The sequence below is a fragment of the Littorina saxatilis genome, linkage group LG10 (assembly GCF_037325665.1).
Source record: "Littorina saxatilis isolate snail1 linkage group LG10, US_GU_Lsax_2.0, whole genome shotgun sequence".
Lineage (NCBI taxonomy): Eukaryota > Metazoa > Mollusca > Gastropoda > Littorinimorpha > Littorinidae > Littorina > Littorina saxatilis.
In genome coordinates, this window is record NC_090254.1 from 34,619,815 (window position 1) to 34,639,967 (window position 20,153).

Genomic DNA, 20,153 nt, shown 5'->3' on the forward strand with positions numbered 1-20,153 from the left:
TACTGCTGTATCTGTAGCTGTAGGTGTGTTTTGCACTGTTACACTGGGGGGGGGGGGGGTATACATACTGCTATATCTGTAGCTGTAGGTGTGTTTTGCACTGCTACACTGGGGAGGGGGGGTATACATACTGCTGTATCTGTCGCTGTAGGTGTGTTTTGCACTGTTACACTGGGGGGGGGGGGGGGGTATACATACTGATGTATCTGTAGCTGTAGGTGTGTTTTGCACTGTTACACTGGCAGGGGGGGGGGGGGGGTATACATACTGCTGTATCTGTAGCTGTAGGTGTGTTTTGCATTGTTACACTTAGGGGGGGGGGGTGATATACATACTGCTGTATCTGTAGCTGTAGCTGTGTTTTGTGCTGTTACAGTGGAGGCGGGGTGTGTGTGTACATACTGCTGTATCTGTGACATTTGGGCAGAAACACGGGAGAAGATGTACGTGTTTTCAATGTTCTTTTAATTTTTGTGTTTGTGTTTGTTGTTGTTGTTGTTGTTGCTGTTGTTGTTGTTGTTGTTGTTGTTGTTGTTGTGTGTGTTTTTTTTTTAGAAATAGTCTGAGATGCTACAGGTCTGAAAATATGCTTCCCGTCAAAACTTTAAGGGAAGCAACCCCACAAAAAAGTGCTTCCTCAGTGCGTTGGTAAGTGGGCTAGTCCATGGGGGTTATCTCCCCTATGGCGTGTGTGACGTCACTACCGCTCCACAGGACGTGGTCTAGTCATACGATTTGATAGAATACATAGACACTATTATTGCGGGGCTGGTGGGAGGGAATTAACTATGTGATTCGGGTAAGTATATTAATCAAATGAAAATGTATTATTAAAATGTTCGATTAAATTACATATTTTTACTCCGAGTCACATATAAGCAGAAAGATTCAACAAGGCGGTGGGAACCATTGATATACTATTGGTATGAAGCGGACTTGACACGCTCCTGCTGCCACAAGGCGGGCAGAGAACGGGAGCCGTTCTGTCTAGTTCCGGCGACGTTTCTCAAGAATTGATGAAACGTCGTCTGACTTCCAAAAAGCCTCGTAGAACATCGTAGAGTCTTCCTGAACTGAGGATTGCTAGAGGCGATGCCCAAGTTCTAGAATCGTGCACTCTTGAAAAGAGAGCTCTGAAAGTTCTAAAGAAGAAGACGAACCTTGTCTTCGATAGAAAACGAGAGTAGTTAAGCTAGTATCGGTGAGAACAACGAACAAAAACATGTGCGTCTACCTTTCGGATCGAACGAAGGGAGTTCCAGCCGACCAGGAGTGTAACCCTCCGGGGAGTGGAGCACTATTGGGGTTGAGCTTGAGTAAGCCACAGTACCATAGTCACCATGAGGTAGCTGCTAAATTGTTCGTAATGAACCAGAGACAAGAAGACGTGTCTCTTGTTTGCTGGCTAGAGGCAGGACAAATGTCGAGCCTAATTCTGGATTTTTCTAGACTTCTACACCGAAGAATCGTTGAAAATGTCTTAAAACCAAAACCTAACTGTTGCTGTTGTTCCTGCTGCTGTTTTTCACTTGCTGCTGTGGTGATGGTGCTGCTGTTCAAGTGTTTTGCTTTTGCTGATTTTGTGCGTGTAGTTGATGCTGATGCTGTTCTTGTAATTGTTGTTATTGCTTCTGTTAGTGGTTTTGATGTTGTTGTTGCTGTTGTTGATGATGCTATTTTTGTTGTTGTTTTTGTAGCTCAGGTACTTGCTGCTGGTCTTCTAGCTGTTCTTTTTCTTGGTGCTGTGTCGGTGGTGCTAATGCTGTTGTCGTTGTTGTTGTTGTTGTTGTTGTTGTTGTTGTTGTTGTTCTGGTTGTTGTTGTTGTTCTTGTTCGTGTTCTTGTTCTTGTTCTTGGTGTTGTTTTTGACGTAGTTGCTGTTGTTGTTGTTCTTCTTGTTGTTGTTGTTGAGGTTGTTTTTGTTGAGGTTGTTGCTGTTGCTTCTGCTGGTGTTCTTTCTTTTGGTGCAGTTGTGGTTTTGCTGCTCTGCTGTTCCAGTTGTGTTGTTGTTGCTAACTTTGTGATTGTTGTTGATGCTGATGCTATTTAAGTGATTGTTATAATTGCTGTTGCTATTGATGCTGATGTTGGTGTTGTTGCAGTTTGGAGAAACACTGGAGCAGACCCTGGAGCAGACACTGGAGGAGACACTGGAGGAGATACATTGGAAGAGACAAATTGGAGGAGACACACCGCGTACCGTCCGTCCGTCCGCCCGCGCGTCCGTGTGGCTAGCCTTCCGTCCGCGCGTCCGTCCCCGCGTCCGTCCGCGCGTCCGTCCCCGCTGGAGCAAACATTGGAGCAGACATTGGAGCAGACACGGGAGGAGACGTTGGAGCAGACACTGCAGGGGACACTGCTCGTTTTTACAGATACACTAACAATCTCTCTTTCTCTGTCCCTCACAGACTCTGGAGCAGACATTGGAGCAGACATTGGAACAGACACGGGAGGAGACGTTGGAGCAGACACTGCAGGGGACACTGCTCGTTTTTACAGATACACTAACAATCTCTCTTTCTCTGTCCCTCACAGACTCTGGAGCAGACATTGGAGCAGGCATTGGAACAGACACGGGAGGAGACGTTGGAGCAGACACTGCAGGGGACACTGCTCGTTTTTACAGATACACTAACAATCTCTCTTTCTCTGTCCCTCACAGACTCTGGGGCAGACATTGGAGCAGGCATTGGAACAGACACGGGAGGAGACGTTGGAGCAGACACTGCAGGGGACACTGCTCGTTTTTACAGATACACTAACAATCTCTCTTTCTCTGTCCCTCACAGACTCTGGAGCAGACATTGGAGCAGACATTGGAACAGACACGGGAGGAGACGTTGGAGCAGACACTGCAGGGGACACTGCTCGTTTTTACAGATACACTAACAATCTCTCTTTCTCTGTCCCTCACAGACACTGGAGCAGACATCGATGCAGACACTGGAGCAGACATTGGAGGAGACTCTGGAGCAGACATTGGAGCAGACATTGGAGGATACTCTGGAGCAGACAATGGACCAGACACTGGAGGAGACTCTGGGGCAGACATTGGAGCAGACATTGGAACAGACACGGGAGGAGACGTTGGAGCAGACACTGCAGGGAACACTGCTCGTTTTCACAGATACACTAACAATCTCTCTTTCTCTGTCCCTCACAGACACTGGAGCAGACTTCGATGCAGACATTGGAGCAGACATTGGAGGAGACTCTGGAGCAGACATTGGAACAGACACTGTAGGAGACATTGGAGCAGACAATGCAGGAGACATTGGAGCAGACGCTGGAGGAGACATTGGCGCCGACACTAAAGCTAGCACACTGGAGGAGTTGTAAGTTTTTGCAGTTTCTGTTATCTTAATAGTTGTTCTTGTTGTCAATGTTAATGATAGTGTTAATGTTAATGTTAATGTTCATGTTGTGGTTGTTGTTGTTGTGGTTGTGGTTGTTGTTGTTGTGGTTGTGGTTGTTGTTGTTGTTGCTGTTAATGTTAATATTGCTTCTGCTGCTGTTGTTGCTGATGCTGTTATTGTAGTTGTTGTTGTTGTTGTTGTTGGCGTTGTTGTTGTTGTTGATGTTGATGTTGTTTTTGGTGTTGGTGTTGGTGTTGTTTTTGTTGAGGTTGTTGCTGTTGCTTCTGCAGGTGTTCTTTCTCTTGGTGCGGTTGTGGTTTTGCTGCTGCTGCTCTGCATTTGCAGTGGTGTTGTTGTTGCTAACTTTGTGATTGTTGTTGATGCTGATGCTATTTTGGTGATTGTTATTGTTGCTGTTGCTATTGATGCTGATGTTGGTGTTGTTGCAGTTTGGAGAAACACTGGAGCAGACCTTGGAGGAGACACTGGAGGAGACACTGGCGGAGATACATTGGAGGAGACAAATTGGAGGAGACACACCGTCCGTCCGTCCGCCCGCTCGTCCGTGAGGCTAGCCATCCGTCCGCGCGTCCGCCCCGCGTCCGTCCGCGCGTCCGCCCAGGAGACACGCTGGAGCAGACATTGGAGCAGACATTGGAACAGACACGGGAGGAGACGTTGGAGCAGACACTGCAGGGGACACTGCTCGTTTTCACAGATACACTAACAATCTCTCTTTCTCTGTCCCTCACAGACACTGGAGCAGACATCGATGCAGACATTGGAGCAGACATTGGAGGAGAGTCTGGAGCAGACATTGGAACAGACACTGTAGGAGACATTGGAGCAGACAATGCAGGAGACATTGGAGCAGACGCTGGAGGAGACATTGGCGCCGACACTAAAGCTAGCACACTGGAGGAGTTGTAAGTTTTTGCAGTTTCTGTTATCTTAATAGTTGTTCTTGTTGTCAATGTTAATGATAATGTTAATGTTAATGTTGTTGTTGTTGTGGTTGTGGTTGTGGTTGTGGTTGTGGTTGTTGTTGTTGTTGTTGTTGTTGTTGTGGTTGTTGTTGTTGTTGTTAATGTTAATATTGCTTCTGCTGCTGTTGTTGCTGATGCTGTTATTGTAGTTGTTGTTGTTGTTGATGTTGTTGATGTTGTTGATGATGTTGATGATGTTGATGTTGATGTTGATGTTGATGTTGCTTTTGTTGTTGGTGTTGGTGTTGTTTTTGTTGAGGTTGGTGCTGTTGCTTCTGCAGGTGTTCTTTCTCTTGGTGCGGTTGTGGTTTTGCTGCTGCTGCTCTGCATTTGCAGTGGTGTTGTTGTTGCTAACTTTGTGATTGTTGTTGATGCTGATGCTATTTTTGTGATTGTTATTGTTGCTGTTGCTATTGATGCTGATGTTGGTGTTGTTGCAGTTTGGAGAAACACTGGAGCAGACCTTGGAGGAGACACTGGAGGAGACACTGGAGGAGATACATTGGAGGAGACAAATTGGAGGAGACACACCGTCCGTCCGTCCGCCCGCTCGTCTGTGAGGCTAGCCATCCGTCCGCGCGTCCGTCCCCGCGTCCGTCCGCGCGCCCGCCCAGGAGACACGCTGGAGCAGACATTGGAGCAGACATTGGAACAGACACGGGAGGAGACGTTGGAGCAGACACTGCAGGGGACACTGCTCGTTTTTACAGATACACTAACAATCTCTCTTTCTCTGTCCCTCACAGACACTGGAGCAGACATCGATGCAGACACTGGAGCAGACATTGCAGGAGACTCTGGAGCAGACATTGGAGCAGACATTGGAGGAGACTCTGGAGCAGACAATGGAACAGACACTGGAGGAGACTCTGGAGCAGACATTGGAGCAGGCATTGGAACAGACACGGGAGGAGACGTTGGAGCAGACACTGCAGGGGACACTGCTCGTTTTCACAGATACACTAACAATCTCTCTTTCTCTGTCCCTCACAGACTCTGGAGCAGACATTGGAACAGACACTGTAGGAGACATTGGAGCAGACAATGCAGGAGACATTGGAGCAGACGCTGGAGGAGACATTAGCGCCGACACTAAAGCTAGCACACTGGAGGAGTTGTAAGTTTTTGCAGTTTCTGTTATCTTAATAGTTGTTCTTGATGTCAATGTTAAAGATAATGTTAATGTTAATGTTGTTGTTGTGGTTGTGGTTGTGGTTGTTGTTGTTGTTGTTAATGTTAATATTGCTTCTGCTGCTGTTGTTGCTGATGCTGTTATTGTAGTTGTTGTTGTTGGCGTTGATGTTGATGTTGATGTTGTTTTTATTGTTGGTGTTGGTGTTGTTTTTGTTGTTGCTGTTGCTTCTGCAGGTGTTCTTTCTCTTGGTGCGGTTGTGGTTTTGCTGCTGCTGCTCTGCATTTGCAGTGGTGTTGTTGTTGCTAACTTTGTGATTGTTGTTGATGCTGATGCTATTTTGGTTATTGTTATTGTTGCTGTTGCTATTGATGCTGATGTTGGTGTTGTTGCAGTTTGGAGAAACACTGGAGCAGACCTTGGAGGAGACACTGGAGGAGACACTGGAGGAGATACATTGGTGGAGACAAATTGGAGGAGACACACCGTCCGTCCGTCCGCCCGCTCGTCTGTGAGGCTAGCCATCCGTCCGCGCGTCCGTCCCCGCGTCCGTCCGCGCGTCCGCAAAGGAGACACGCTGGAGCAGACATTGGAGCAGACATTGGAACAGACACGGGAGGAGACGTTGGAGCAGACACTGCAGGGGACACTGCTCGTTTTTACAGATACACTAACAATCTTTCTTTCTCTGTCCCTCACAGACACTGGAGCAGACTTCGATGCAGACACTGGAGCAGACATTGGAGGAGACTCTGGAGCAGACATTGGAGCAGACATTGGAGGAGACTCTGGAGCAGACAATGGAACAGACACTGGAGGAGACTCTGGAGCAGACATTGGAGCAGACATTGGAACAGACACGGGAGGAGACGTTGGAGCAGACACTGCAGGGGACACTGCTCGTTTTCACAGATACACTAACAATCTCTCTTTCTCTGTCCCTCACAGACACTGGTGCAGACATCGATGCAGACATTGGAGCAGACATTGGAGGAGACTCTGGAGCAGACATTGGAACAGACACTGTAGGAGACATTGGAGCAGACAATGCAGGAGACATTGGCGCCGACACTAAAGCTAGCACACTGGAGGAGTTGTAAGTTTTTGCAGTTTCTGTTATCTTAATAGTTGTTCTTGTTGTCAATGTTAAAGATAATGTTAATGTTAATGTTGTTGTTGTGGTTGTGGTTGTGGTTGTTGTTGTTGTTGTTGTTGTTAATGTTAATATTGCTTCTGCTGCTGTTGTTGCTGATGCTGTTATTGTAGTTGTTGTTGTTGGCGTTGATGTTGATGTTGATGTTGTTTTTATTGTTGGTGTTGGTGTTGTTTTTGTTGTTGCTGTTGCTTCTGCAGGTGTTCTTTCTCTTGGTGCGGTTGTGGTTTTGCTGCTGCTGCTCTGCATTTGCAGTGGTGTTGTTGTTGCTAACTTTGTGATTGTTGTTGATGCTGATGCTATTTTGGTTATTGTTATTGTTGCTGTTGCTATTGATGCTGATGTTGGTGTTGTTGCAGTTTGGAGAAACACTGGAGCAGACCTTGGAGGAGACACTGGAGGAGACACTGGAGGAGATACATTGGTGGAGACAAATTGGAGGAGACACACCGTCCGTCCGTCCGCCCGCTCGTCTGTGAGGCTAGCCATCCGTCCGCGCGTCCGTCCCCGCGTCCGCCCAGGAGACACACTGGAGCAGACATTGGAGCAGACATTGGAACAGACACGGGAGGAGACGTTGGAGCAGACACTGCAGGGGACACTGCTCGTTTTTACAGATACACTAACAATCTCTCTTTCTCTGTCCCTCACAGACACTGGAGCAGACATCGATGCAGACACTGGAGCAGACATTGGAGGAGACTCTGGAGCAGACATTGGAGCAGACATTGGAGGAGACTCTGGAGCAGACAATGGAACAGACACTGGAGGAGACTCTGGGGCAGACATTGGAGCAGACATTGGAACAGACACGGGAGCAGACGTTGGAGCAGACACTGCAGGGGACACTGCTCGTTTTCACAGATACACTAACAATCTCTCTTTCTCTGTCCCTCACAGACACTGGAGCAGACATCGATGCAGACATTGGAACAGACATTGGAGGAGAGTCTGGAGCAGACATTGGAACAGACACTGTAGGAGACATTGGAGCAGACAATGCAGGAGACATTGGAGCAGACGCTGGAGGAGACATTGGCGCCGACACTAAAGCTAGCACACTGGAGGAGTTGTAAGTTTTTGCAGTTTCTGTAATCTTAATAGTTGTTCTTGTTGTCAATGTTAATGATAATGTTAATGTTAATGTTGTGGTTGTTGTTGTTGTTGTTAATGTTAATATTGCTTCTGCTGCTGTTGTTGCTGATGCTGTTATTGTAGTTGTTGTTGTTGTTGTTGGCGTTGTTGTTGATGTTGATGTTGATGTTTTTGTTGTTGGTGTTGGTGTTGTTTTTGTTGAGGTTGTTGCTGTTGCTTCTGCAGGTGTTCTTTCCCTTGGTGCGGTTTTGGTTTTGCTGCTGCTGTTCTGCATTTGCAGAGGTGTTGTTGTTGCTAACTTTGTGATTGTTGTTGATGCTGATGCTATTTTTGTGATTGTTATTGTTGCTGTTGCTATTGATGCTGATCTTGGTGTTGTTGCAGTTTGGAGAAACAATGGAGCAGACCTTGGCGGAGACACTGGAGGAGATACATTGGAGGAGACAAATTGGAGGAGACACACCGTCCGTCCGTCCGTCCGCCCGCGCGTCCGTGAGGCTAGCCATCCGTTCGCGCGTCCGTCCCCGCGTCCGTCCGCGCGTCCGCCCAGGAGACACGCTGGATTAGACATTGGAGCAGACATTGGAACAGACACGGGAGGAGACGTCGGAGCAGACACTGCAGGGTACACTGCTCGTTTTCACAGATACACTAACAATCTTTCTTTCTCTGTCCCTCACAGACACTGGAGCAGACATCGATGCAGACACTGGAGGAGACATTGGAGGAGACTCTGGAGCAGACATTGGAGCAGACATTGGAGGAGACTGGAGCAGACATTGGAACAGACACTGGAGGAGACATTGGAGCAGACAATGCAGGAGACATTGGAGCAGACGCTGGAGGAGACATTGGCGCCGACACTAAAGCTAGAACACTGGAGGAGTTGTACGTTTTTGCAGTTTCTGTTATCTTAATAGTTGTTCTTGTTGTCAATGTTAATGTTAATGTTAAAGTTGTTGTAGTTGTTGTTGTTGTTAATGTTAGTGTTGCTTCTGCTTCTGTTGTTGCTGTTGCTGTTGTTGTTGTGAAGGTTGCTCCTGCTGTTGTTGCTCACACCCACACCGACACCGACACACTCTCTCTGTCTCTCTCTGTCTCTCTCTCTCTGTCTCTCTCTCTCTCTATCTTTCTGCCTACACACACGTACATTCTCGTTTTGACAGATACACCAACTCTCTCTCTCTCTTTCTCTGTCTTTCCCAGACACTGGAGCTGACATGGCTGCAGTCACCAGAGGAGACATTGGAAGAGACTCCTGCGCAGACATTGGGGCTGAAACACAGGAGCAGATGTACGTATTATTTAAATTGATGTTATTTTATTTTGTTGTGAGTTGTGTTGTTGTTGTTGTTGTTGTTGTTGTTTTGTTTTGTTGACGCTGTTGCTGTTGTTCCTGCTGCTGTTTTTCACTTGCTGCTGTGGTGATGGTGCTGCTGTTAAAGTGTTTTGCCTTTGCTGATTTTGTGCGTGTAGTTGATGCTGATGCTGTTCTTGTAATTGTTGTTATTGCTTTTGTTAGTGGTTTGGATGTTGTTGTTGTTGCTGTTGTTGATGATGCTATTTTTGTTGTTGTTTTTGTAGAGGTTCTTGCTGCTGGTCTTTCGGCTGTTCATTTTCTTGGTGCAGTGTCGGTGGTGCTGATGTTGACTGTTGTTGTTGTTGTTGCGGTTGTTGTTGTTGTTCGTGTTGTTGTTGTTGTTGTTGTTCTTTCTTTCTTTATTTGGTGTTTAACGTCGTTTTCAACCATTCAAGGTTATATCGCGACGGTTCTTGTTCTTGTACTTGTTCTTGTTCTTGGTGTTGTTGTTGTTGACGTAGTTGATGTTGTTGGTTTTTTTTTCTTCTTGTTGTTGTTGAGGTTTTTGTTGTTGAGGTTGTTGCTGTTGCTTCAGCGGGTGTTCTTTCTCTTGGTGCGGTTGTGGTTTTGCTGCTGCTGCTCTGCATTTGCAGTGGTGTTGTTGTTGCTAACTTTGTGATTGTTGTTGATTCTGAAGCTATTTTGGTGATTGTTATTGTTGCTGTTGCTATTGATGCTGATGTTGGTGTTGTTGCAGTTTGGAGAAACACTGGAGCAGACCTTGGAGGAGACACTGGAGGAGACACTGGAGGAGATACATTGGAGGAGACAAATTGGAGGAGACACACCGTCCGTCCGTCCGCCCGCTCGTCTGTGAGGCTAGCCATCCGTCCGCGCGTCCGTCCCCGCGTCCGTCCGCGCGTCCGCAAAGGAGACACGCTGGAGCAGACATTGGAGCAGACATTGGAACAGACACGGGAGGAGACGTTGGAGCAGACACTGCAGGGGACACTGCTCGTTTTTACAGATACACTAACAATCTCTCTTTCTCTGTCCCTCACAGACACTGGAGCAGACATCGATGCAGACACTGGAGCAGACATTGGAGGAGACTCTGGAGCAGACATTGGAGCAGACATTGGAGGAGACTCTGGAGCAGACAATGGAACAGACACTGGAGGAGACTCTGGGGCAGACATTGGAGCAGACATTGGAACAGACACGGGAGGAGACGTTGGAGCAGACACTGCAGGGAACACTGCTCGTTTTCACAGATACACTAACAATCTCTCTTTCTCTGTCCCTCACAGACACTGGAGCAGACATCGATGCAGACATTGGAGCAGACATTGGAGGAGACTCTGGAGCAGACATTGGAACAGACACTGTAGGAGACATTGGAGCAGACAATGCAGGAGACATTGGAGCAGACGCTGGAGGAGACATTAGCGCCGACACTAAAGCTAGCACACTGGAGGAGTTGTAAGTTTTTGCAGTTTCTGTTATCTTAATAGTTGTTCTTGTTGTCAATGTTAATGATAATGTTAATGTTGTTGTTGTTGTTGTTGTTGTTGTTAATGTTAATATTGCTTCTGCTGCTGTTGTTGCTGATGCTGTTATTGTAGTTGTTGTTGTTGGCGTTGATGTTGATGTTGATGTTGATTTTGATGTTGTTTTTGTTGTTGGTGTTGTTTTTTTGTTGAGGTTGTTGCTGTTGCTCCTGCAGGTGTTCTTTCTCTTGGTGCGGTTGTGGTTTTGCCGCTGCTGCTCTGCATTTGCAGTGGTGTTGTTGTTGCTAACTTTGTGATTGTTGTTGATGCTGAAGCTATTTTGGTGATTGTTATTGTTGCTGTTGCTATTGATGCTGATGTTGGTGTTGTTGCAGTTTGGAGAAACACTGGAGCAGACCTTGGAGGAGACACTGGAGGAGACACTGGAGGAGATACATTGGAGGAGACAAATTGGAGGAGACACACCGTCCGTCCGTCCGCCCGCTCGTCTGTGAGGCTAGCCATCCGTCCGCGCGTCCGTCCCCGCGTCCGTCCGCGCGTCCGCAAAGGAGACACGCTGGAGCAGACATTGGAGCAGACATTGGAACAGACACGGGAGGAGACGTTGGAGCAGACACTGCAGGGGACACTGCTCGTTTTTACAGATACACTAACAATCTCTCTTTCTCTGTCCCTCACAGACACTGGAGCAGACATCGATGCAGACACTGGAGCAGACATTGGAGGAGACTCTGGAGCAGACATTGGAGCAGACATTGGAGGAGACTCTGGAGCAGACAATGGAACAGACACTGGAGGAGACTCTGGGGCAGACATTGGAGCAGACATTGGAACAGACACGGGAGGAGACGTTGGAGCAGACACTGCAGGGGACACTGCTCGTTTTCACAGATACACTAACAATCTCTCTTTCTCTGTCCCTCACAGACACTGGAGCAGACATCGATGCAGACATTGGAGCAGACTCTGGAGCAGACATTGGAACAGACACTGTAGGAGACATTGGAGCAGACAATGCAGGAGACATTGGCGCCGACACTAAAGCTAGCACACTGGAGGAGTTGTAAGTTTTTGCAGTTTCTGTTATCTTAATAGTTGTTCTTTTTGTCAATGTTAATGATAATGTTAATGTTAATGTTGTTGTGGTTGTTGTTGTTAATGTTAATAGTGCTTCTGCTGCTGTTGTTGCTGATGCTGTTATTGTAGTTGTTGTTGTTGTTGTTGTTGTTGGCGTTGATGTTGATGTTGATGTTATTTTTGTTGTTGGTGTTGGTGTTGTTTTTGTTGTTGCTGTTGCTTCTGCAGGTGTTCTTTCTCTTGGTGCGGTTGTGGTTTTGCTGCTGCTGCTCTGCATTTGCAGTGGTGTTGTTGTTGCTAACTTTGTGATTGTTGTTGATGGTGATGCTATTTTTGAGTCACTTGAGAAAAAGTGACTCTATGTAATCGGTCAGTGTTAGTCTGTCCGGCCGGCCGGCCGTCCGTAGACACCACCTTAACGTTGGACTTTTCTCGGAAACTATCAAAGCGATCGGGCTCATATTTTGTTTAGTCGTGACCTCCAATGACCTCTACACTTTAACGATGGTTTCGTTGACCTTTGACCTTTTTCAAGGTCACAGGTCAGCGTCAAAGGAAAAATTAGACATTTTATATCTTTGACAAAGTATCTCGGAAACTATCAAAGCGATCGGGCTCATATTTTGTTTAGTCGTGACCTCCAATGACCTCTACACTTTAACGATGGTTTCGTTGACCTTTGACCTTTTTCAAGGTCACAGGTCAGCGTCAAAGGAAAAATTAGACATTTTATATCTTTGACAAAGTTCATCGGATGTGATTGAAACTTTGTAGGATTATTCTTTACATCAAAGTATTTACATCTGTAGCCTTTTACGAACGTTATCAGAAAAACAAGGGAGATAACTAGCCTTTTCTGTTCGGCAACACACAACTTAACGTTGGGCTTTTCTCGGAAACTATAAAAGTGACCGGGCTCAAATTTTATGTGAACGTGACTCATTGTGTTGTGAATAGCAATTTCTTCCTGTCCATCTGATGCCTCATATAATATTCAGAACTGCGAAAGTGACTCGATCGAGCGTTTGCTCTTCTTGTTGTGATTGTTATTGTTGCTGTTGCTATTGATGCTGATGTTGGTGTTGTTGCAGTTTGGAGAAACACTGGAGCAGACCTTGGAGGAGACACTGGAGGAGACACTGGAGGAGATACATTGGTGGAGACAAATTGGAGGAGACACACCGTCCGTCCGTCCGCCCGCTCGTCTGTGAGGCTAGCCATCCGTCCGCGCGTCCGTCCCCGCGTCCGTCCCCGCGTCCGCCCAGGAGACACGCTGGAGCAGACATTGGAGCAGACATTGGAACAGACACGGGAGGAGACGTTGGAGCAGACACTGCAGGGGACACTGCTCGTTTTTACAGATACACTAACAATCTTTCTTTCTCTGTCCCTCACAGACACTGGAGCAGACATCGATGCAGACATTGGAGCAGACATTGGAGGAGACTCTGGAGCAGACATTGGAGCAGACATTGGAGGAGATTCTGGAGCAGACAATGGAACAGACACTGGAGGAGACTCTGGGGCAGACATTGGAGCAGACATTGGAACAGACACGGGAGCAGACGTTGGAGCAGACACTGCAGGGGACACTGCTCGTTTTCACAGATACACTAACAATCTCTCTTTCTCTGTCCCTCACAGACACTGGAGCAGACATCGATGCAGACACTGGAGCAGACATTGGAGGAGACTCTGGAGCAGACATTGGAGGAGACTCTGGAGCAGACATTGGAGCAGACATTGGAGGAGACTCTGGAGCAGACATTGGAACAGACACTGTAGGAGACATTGGAGCAGACAATGCAGGAGACATTGGAGCAGACGCTGGAGGAGACATTGGCTCCGACACTAAAGCTAGCACACTGGAGGAGTTGTAAGTTTTTGCAGTTTCTATTATCTTAATAGTTGTTCTTGTTGTCAATGTTAATGATAATGTTAATGTTGTGGTTGTTGTTGTGGTTGTTGTTGTTGTTAATGTTAATATTGCTTCTGCTGCTGTTGTTGCTGATGCTGTTATTGTAGTTGTTGTTGTTGGCGTTGTTGTTGATGTTGATGTTGATGTTGTTGGTGTTGGTGTTGTTTTTGTTGAGGTTGTTGCTGTTGCTTCTGCAGGTGTTCTTTCTCTTGGTGCGGTTTTGGTTTTGCTGCTGCTGCTCTGCATTTGCAGTGGTGTTGTTGTTGCTAAATTTGTGATTGTTGTTGATGCTGATGCTATTTTTGTGATTGTTATTGTTGCTGTTGCTATTGATGCTGATGTTGGTGTTGTTGCAGTTTGGAGAAACAATGGAGCAGACCTTGGCGGAGACACTGGAGGAGATACATTGGAGGAGACAAATTGGAGGAGACACACCGTCCGTCCGTCCGTCCGCCCGCGCGTCCGTGAGGCTAGCCATCCGTTCGCGCGTCCGTCCCCGCGTCCGTCCGCGCGTCCGCCCAGGAGACACGCTGGAGCAGACATTGGAGCAGACATTGGAACAGACACGGGAGGAGACGTCGGAGCAGACACTGCAGGGGACACTGCTCGTTTTCACAGATACACTAACAATCTTTCTTTCTCTGTCCCTCACAGACACTGGAGCAGACATCGATGCAGACACTGGAGGAGACATTGGAGGAGACTCTGGAGCAGACATTGGAGCAGACATTGGAGGAGACTCTGGAGCAGACATTGGAACAGACACTGGAGGAGACATTGGAGCAGACAATGCAGGAGACATTGGAGCAGACAATGCAGGAGACATTGGCGCCGACACTAAAGCTAGAACACTGGAGGAGTTGTACGTTTTTGCAGTTTCTGTTATCTTAATAGTTGTTCTTGTTGTCAATGTTAATGTTAAAGTTGTTGTTGTTGTTAATGTTAGTGTTGCTTCTGCTGCTGTTGTTGCTGTTATTGTTGTTGGTGTTGTTGTTGTTGTGAAGGTTGCTCCTGCTGTTGTTGCTCACACCCACACCGACACACTCTCTCTGTCTCTGTCTCTCTCTCTGTCTCTGTCTCTCTCTGTCTCTCTCTGTCTCTCTCTCTCTCTCTCTCTCTCTATCTTTCTGCCTACACACACGTACATTCTCGTTTTGACAGATACACCAACTCTCTCTCTCTCTTTCTCTGTCTTTCCCAGACACTGGAGCTGACATGGCTGCAGTCACCAGAGGAGACATTGGAAGAGACTCCTGCGCAGACATTGGGGCTGAAACACAGGAGCAGATGTACGTATTATTTAAATTGATGTTATTTTATTTTGTTGTGAGTTGTGTTGTTGTTGTTGTTGTTGTTGTTGTTTTGTTTTGTTGACGCTGTTGCTGTTGTTCCTGCTGCTGTGTTTCACTTGCTGCTGTGGTGATGGTGCTGCTGTTAAAGTGTTTTGCCTTTGCTGATTTTGTGCGTGTAGTTGATGCTGATGCTGTTCTTGTAATTGTTGTTATTGCTTTTGTTAGTGGTTTGGATGTTGTTGTTGTTGCTGTTGTTGATGATGCTATTTTTGTTGTTGTTTTTGTAGAGGTTCTTGCTGCTGGTCTTTCGGCTGTTCATTTTCTTGGTGCAGTGTCGGTGGTGCTGATGTTGACTGTTGTTGTTGTTGTGGTTGTTGTTGTTGTTGTTCGTGTTGTTGTTGTTGTTCTTGTTCTTTCTTTCTTTATTTGGTGTTTAACGTCGTTTTCAACCATTCAAGGTTATATCGCGACGGTTCTTGTACTTGTTCTTGTTCTTGGTGTTGTTGTTGTTGACGTAGTTGATGTTGTTGTTGTTTTTCTTCTTGTTGTTGTTGAGGTTTTTGTTGTTGAGGTTGTTGCTGTTGCTTCTGCGGGTGTTCTTTCTCTTGGTGCGGTTGTGGTTTTGCTGCTGCTGCTTTGCATTTGCAGTGGTGTTGTTGTTGCTAACTTTGTGACTGTTGTTGATTCTGAAGCTATTTTGGTGATTGTTATTGTTGCTGTTGCTATTGATGCTGATGTTGGTGTTGTTGCAGTTTGGAGAAACACTGGAGCAGACGTTGGAGGAGACACTGGAGGAGACACTGGAGGAGACACTGGAGGAGATACATTGGAGGAGACAAATTGGAGGAGACACACCGTCCGTCCGTCCGCCAGCGCGTCCGTGAGGCTAGCCATCCGTCCCCGCGTCCGTCCGCGCGTCCGTCCGCGCGTCCGTCCAGGAGACACGCTGGAGCAGACATTGGAGCAGACATTGGAACAGACACGGGAGGAGACGTTGGAGCAGACACTGCAGGGGACACTGCTCGTTTTTACAGATACACTAACAATCTCTCTTTCTCTGTCCCTCACAGACACTGGAGCAGACATCGATGCAGACACTGGAGGAGACATTGGAGGAGACACTGGAGCAGACATCGATGCGGACACTGGAGGAGACATTGGAGGAGACTCTGGAGCAGACATTGGAGCAGACATTGGAGGAGACTCTGGAGCAGACATTGGAACAGACACTGGAGGAGACATTGGAGCAGACCACGCGGAAGACATTGGATCAGACGTTGGAGGAGACATTGGCGCCGACACTAAAGCTAGCACACTGGAGGAGTTGTAAGTTTTTGCAGTTTCTGTTGTCTTAATAGTTGTTCTTGTTGTCAATGTTAATGTTATTGTTAATGGTACTGTTGTTGTTGTTGTTGTTTTGTTTTGTTGACGCTGTTGCTGTTGTTCCTGCTGCTGTTTTTCACTTGCTGCTGTGGTGATGGTGCTGCTGTTCAAGTGTTTTGCTTTTGCTGATTTTGTGCGTGTAGTTGATGCTGATGCTGTTCTTGTAATTGTTGTTATTGCTTTTGTTAGTGGTTTTGATTTTGTTGTTGTTGCTTTTGTTGATGATGCTATTTTTGTTGTTGTTTTTGTAGAGGTTCTTGCTGCTGGTCTTCCAGCTGTTCTTTTTCTTGGTGCTGTGTCGGTGGTGCTGATGCTGTTGTTGTTGTTGTTCTTGTTGTTGTTGACGTAGTTGCTGTTGTTGTTGTTGTTCTTCTTCTTGTTGTTGAGTTTGTTTTTGTTGAGGTTGTTGCTGTTGCTTCTTTCGATTGGTGCGGTTGTGGTTTTGCTGCTGCTGCTCTGCTGTTCCAGTTGTGTTGTTGTTGCTAACTTTATTATTATTATTATTATGAACATTTGTGCGCCTAATCTAAATATAGCCCTAGGCGCTTACAAAATATAAAATACATAGTGAACATTATACGAAACACAAATCGACAAGGACTCATACACTCACAGACAGGCGCACAGCGAGAACGCGACGCACTCACTCATACCAACTACAGGCACATGCATTCTAGACGGAAAAACAGTCGTAAATAAATAAATAAAGTATTGGATACATAAAGTTTGTTGAGAGAAGAAGAATAGAGCTGGAAAGGGAAGAAGAAGGAGAAAGAAAGAGACAGATCAAGGACCAGCAGGAGAGGGTGATGTGTGGTCATTAACGGACTAGTGAGGGAAGAGGTGTGTTTTGAGTGAGGTTTTGAATGATTGCATAGATGTGGAGTGCCTGAGTGAATGCGGGAGTTGGTTCCAGATGGATGGGGCCTGGTAGGAGAAGGTGCGCTGGCCATATGTTTTGGTGCGTGCTGATGGTATCCTAAAAAGGCGGGTGTCTGCGGAGGATCTTAGGGAGCGAGAGGGGGAGTAGACATCAAGAAGGTCAGAAAGATAGCTAGGGGACGATAGATCAAAGTTTCTGAAGCAGAGTGTGGAGATCTTGAACTGAATCCTCTGTTGAACAGGCAGCCAGTGTAGGGTTTGAAGAAGAGGGGTGATGTGATTGTTGTTGATGCCGATGCTATTTTAGTGATTGTTATTATTGCTGTTGCTATTGATGCTGATGTTGGTGTTGTTGCAGTTTGGAGAAACACTGGAGCAGACCCTGGAGGAGACACTGGAGGAGACACTGGAGGAGACACTGGAGGAGACACTGGAGGAGATACATTGGAGGAGACAAATTGGAGGAGACACACCGTCCGTCCGTCCGTCCGTCCTTGCGTCCGTGAGGCTGGCCATCCGTTCGTGCGTCCGTCCCCGCGTCCGCCCAGGAGACACGCTGGAGCAGACATTGGAGCAGACATTGGAACGGACACTGATTATCAGTGCTAAGAACACGGAAGAATTGACACGTAACACGGTCACCCAACCACAACGAACAGGGAGGGACGCAGTTTCGCGCCCAACAATCACCCCCACAATAACTCCGCCCACCAAGCCTAAGGGGTGTTGAGTGACACACACGTATCCCCTGATTACAAGAACCAGCCAACCCACGGGCGGGAATTGGTAACCGCCAATAAGAACTCAGATCAACTCTGACGAAACTATCTACTTAAACACGCAGAGTCAATTACTAGCCAGTGGGAACGCTCAGCCTCCATTATCAAAGCTACTGTGATCATAACCCTCAGAATTTGTGAGGTACACATACAACGAAAACCTCCATCACTGAGAGGTACTTCAACTCAATCTGACTCACATTAGGAGAGCAACAGCCCAACCAAGGGCAATATATACGATCTTCTCACCACCGACGGGCAAAACAGCCTTGATTACCGATCTCTACAATACGTTTACCCTCATTGGAAACGCTCAGCCTCTACTATCAAAGCTACTGTGATCATAACCCTCAGAATTTGTGAGGTACACATACAACGAAAACCTCCATCACTGAGAGGTACTTCAACTCAATCTGACTCACATTAGGAGAGCAACAGCCCAACCAAGGGCAATATATACGATCTTCTCACCACCGACGGGCAAAACAGCCTTGATTACCGATCTCTACAATACGTTTACCCTCATTGGAAACGCTCAGCCTCTACTATCAAAGCTACTGTGATCATAACCCTCAGAATTTGTGAGGTACACATACAACGAAAACCTCCATCACTGAGAGGTACTTCAACTCAATCTGACTCACATTAGGAGAGCAACAGCCCAACCAAGGGCAATATATACGATCTTCTCACCACCGACGGGCAAAACAGCCTTGATTACCGATCTCTACAATACGTTTACCCTCATTGGAAACGCTCAGCCTCTACTATCAAAGCTACTGTGATCATAACCCTCAGAATTTGTGAGGTACACATACAACGAAAACCTCCATCACTGAGAGGTACTTCAACTCAATCTGACTCACATTAGGAGAGCAACAGCCCAACCAAGGGCAATATATACGATCTTCTCACCACCGACGGGCAAAACAGCCTTGATTACCGATCTCTACAATACGTTTACCCTCATTGGAAACGCTCAGCCTCTACTATCAAAGCTACTGTGATCATAACCCTCAGAATTTGTGAGGTACACATACAACGAAAACCTCCATCACTGAGAGGTCCTTCAACTCAATCTGACTCACATTAGGAGAGCAACAGCCCAACCAAGGGCAATATATACGATCTTCTCACCACCGACGGGCAAAACAGCCTTGATTACCGATCTCTACAATACGTTTACCCTCATTGGAAACGCTCAGCCTCTACTATCAAAGCTACTGTGATCATAACCCTCAGAATTTGTGAGGTACACATACAACGAAATCCTCAACCACTGAGAGATACTTTAACTTAATCTGCCTCACATTAGGAGAGCAACAGCCCAACCAAGGGCAATATATACGATCTTCTCACCACCGACGGGCAAAACAGCCTTGACTACCGATCTCTACAATACGTTTACCCTCATTGGAGACGCTCAGCCTCCACTATCAAAGCTACTGTGATCATAACACTCAGATCTTGTGAGGTACACTACTGATAAATCATACATAAATGATTATTTGTTTGTGGAGAAACAAAATAATGAGATGGTTTGAATAACCAACTACACCACTCCCCATACCTACATGTACCATTAGTACACATAAAAATACGTAATAAACCCGTTAAAGGAACAGTGACATTTATAATCACTTAGCCTCATATAAGCCTCAATCACTGAGAGGACATTTGGGTAATCAACCACCAGTACATGCAAGTACGCCCCAACAAAGGAAATGAATAATAGTCATCTATAAATGATTATTCTCAATCGAGAAACAAGATGATGAGGATATGGGTTTAAATAGTTGTCCCCTGACGAGGCTACCTTTCAGTTTCCCCAAAAAACCTCTGTAAAATCACAATTTCAAAGAAGTTGTCCTAACAGCTTGAAACTGTAAATCTTGCCGAAAAGTAACATCTTTGGGAGAGGTACTTAGGGATCTCTGGGCTGCCTACTGCATTTGCTGGGATTGGCAGACCCTTGATTTTTACCCCCAAGAACACAAACGGCAGACACCGCGTGTAACAAGACCAACACCTCTCAGTGTACACTACTACACCAACAGGAATAACAGCTCGATAACCCAGAACAACTACAATGTTAGTTTGAAAAAGCACCTGGAGACACCCAAAACCTCTCCCATATACAACCTGTACATTTGTTGCTTTACAACACCATCACCCAGTACCTCTAAGTATTGAAGCACACTGCTAAAACAGCTGAACACGAACAGCTGATGCCTTGCGTAAGCAAGAACAACACATGTGTATACCATTACAACAAAAGGAACAAAGATAA

The 20,153-nt window shown here is 46.5% G+C and overlaps 1 protein-coding gene across 1 annotated transcript; it reads left to right on the top strand.

Annotated features, from left to right (window-relative positions):
• The first annotated feature begins 1,366 nt into the window (after positions 1–1,366).
• LOC138977848 (fap1 adhesin-like) lies at positions 1,367–17,814 on the top strand. Its single transcript, XM_070350456.1, has 13 exons — positions 1,367–1,396; positions 2,102–2,200; positions 3,805–3,900; positions 4,782–4,877; positions 5,869–5,964; positions 6,986–7,081; positions 8,106–8,213; positions 9,779–9,874; positions 10,907–11,002; positions 12,701–12,796; positions 13,884–13,991; positions 15,572–15,679; positions 17,443–17,814. The coding sequence occupies exons 1-13, from the start codon at positions 1,367–1,369 to the stop codon at positions 17,812–17,814; spliced, it is 1,497 nt and encodes a 498-aa protein (XP_070206557.1).
• The last annotated feature ends 2,339 nt before the right edge of the window (positions 17,815–20,153 follow it).

Bases quoted from the DNA above. Each gene is read 5' to 3' on its own strand.
- LOC138977848 (XM_070350456.1), top strand. From the start codon at position 1,367: ATGAACCAGAGACAAGAAGACGTGTCTCTT. The intron at 7,082-8,105 runs GTCCGTCCGCCC...GTGTTGTTGCAG, and splicing joins TTGGAGGAGACACACCGTCC to TTTGGAGAAACAATGGAGCA. The intron at 15,680-17,442 runs GTCCGTCCGCCA...GTGTTGTTGCAG, and splicing joins TTGGAGGAGACACACCGTCC to TTTGGAGAAACACTGGAGCA.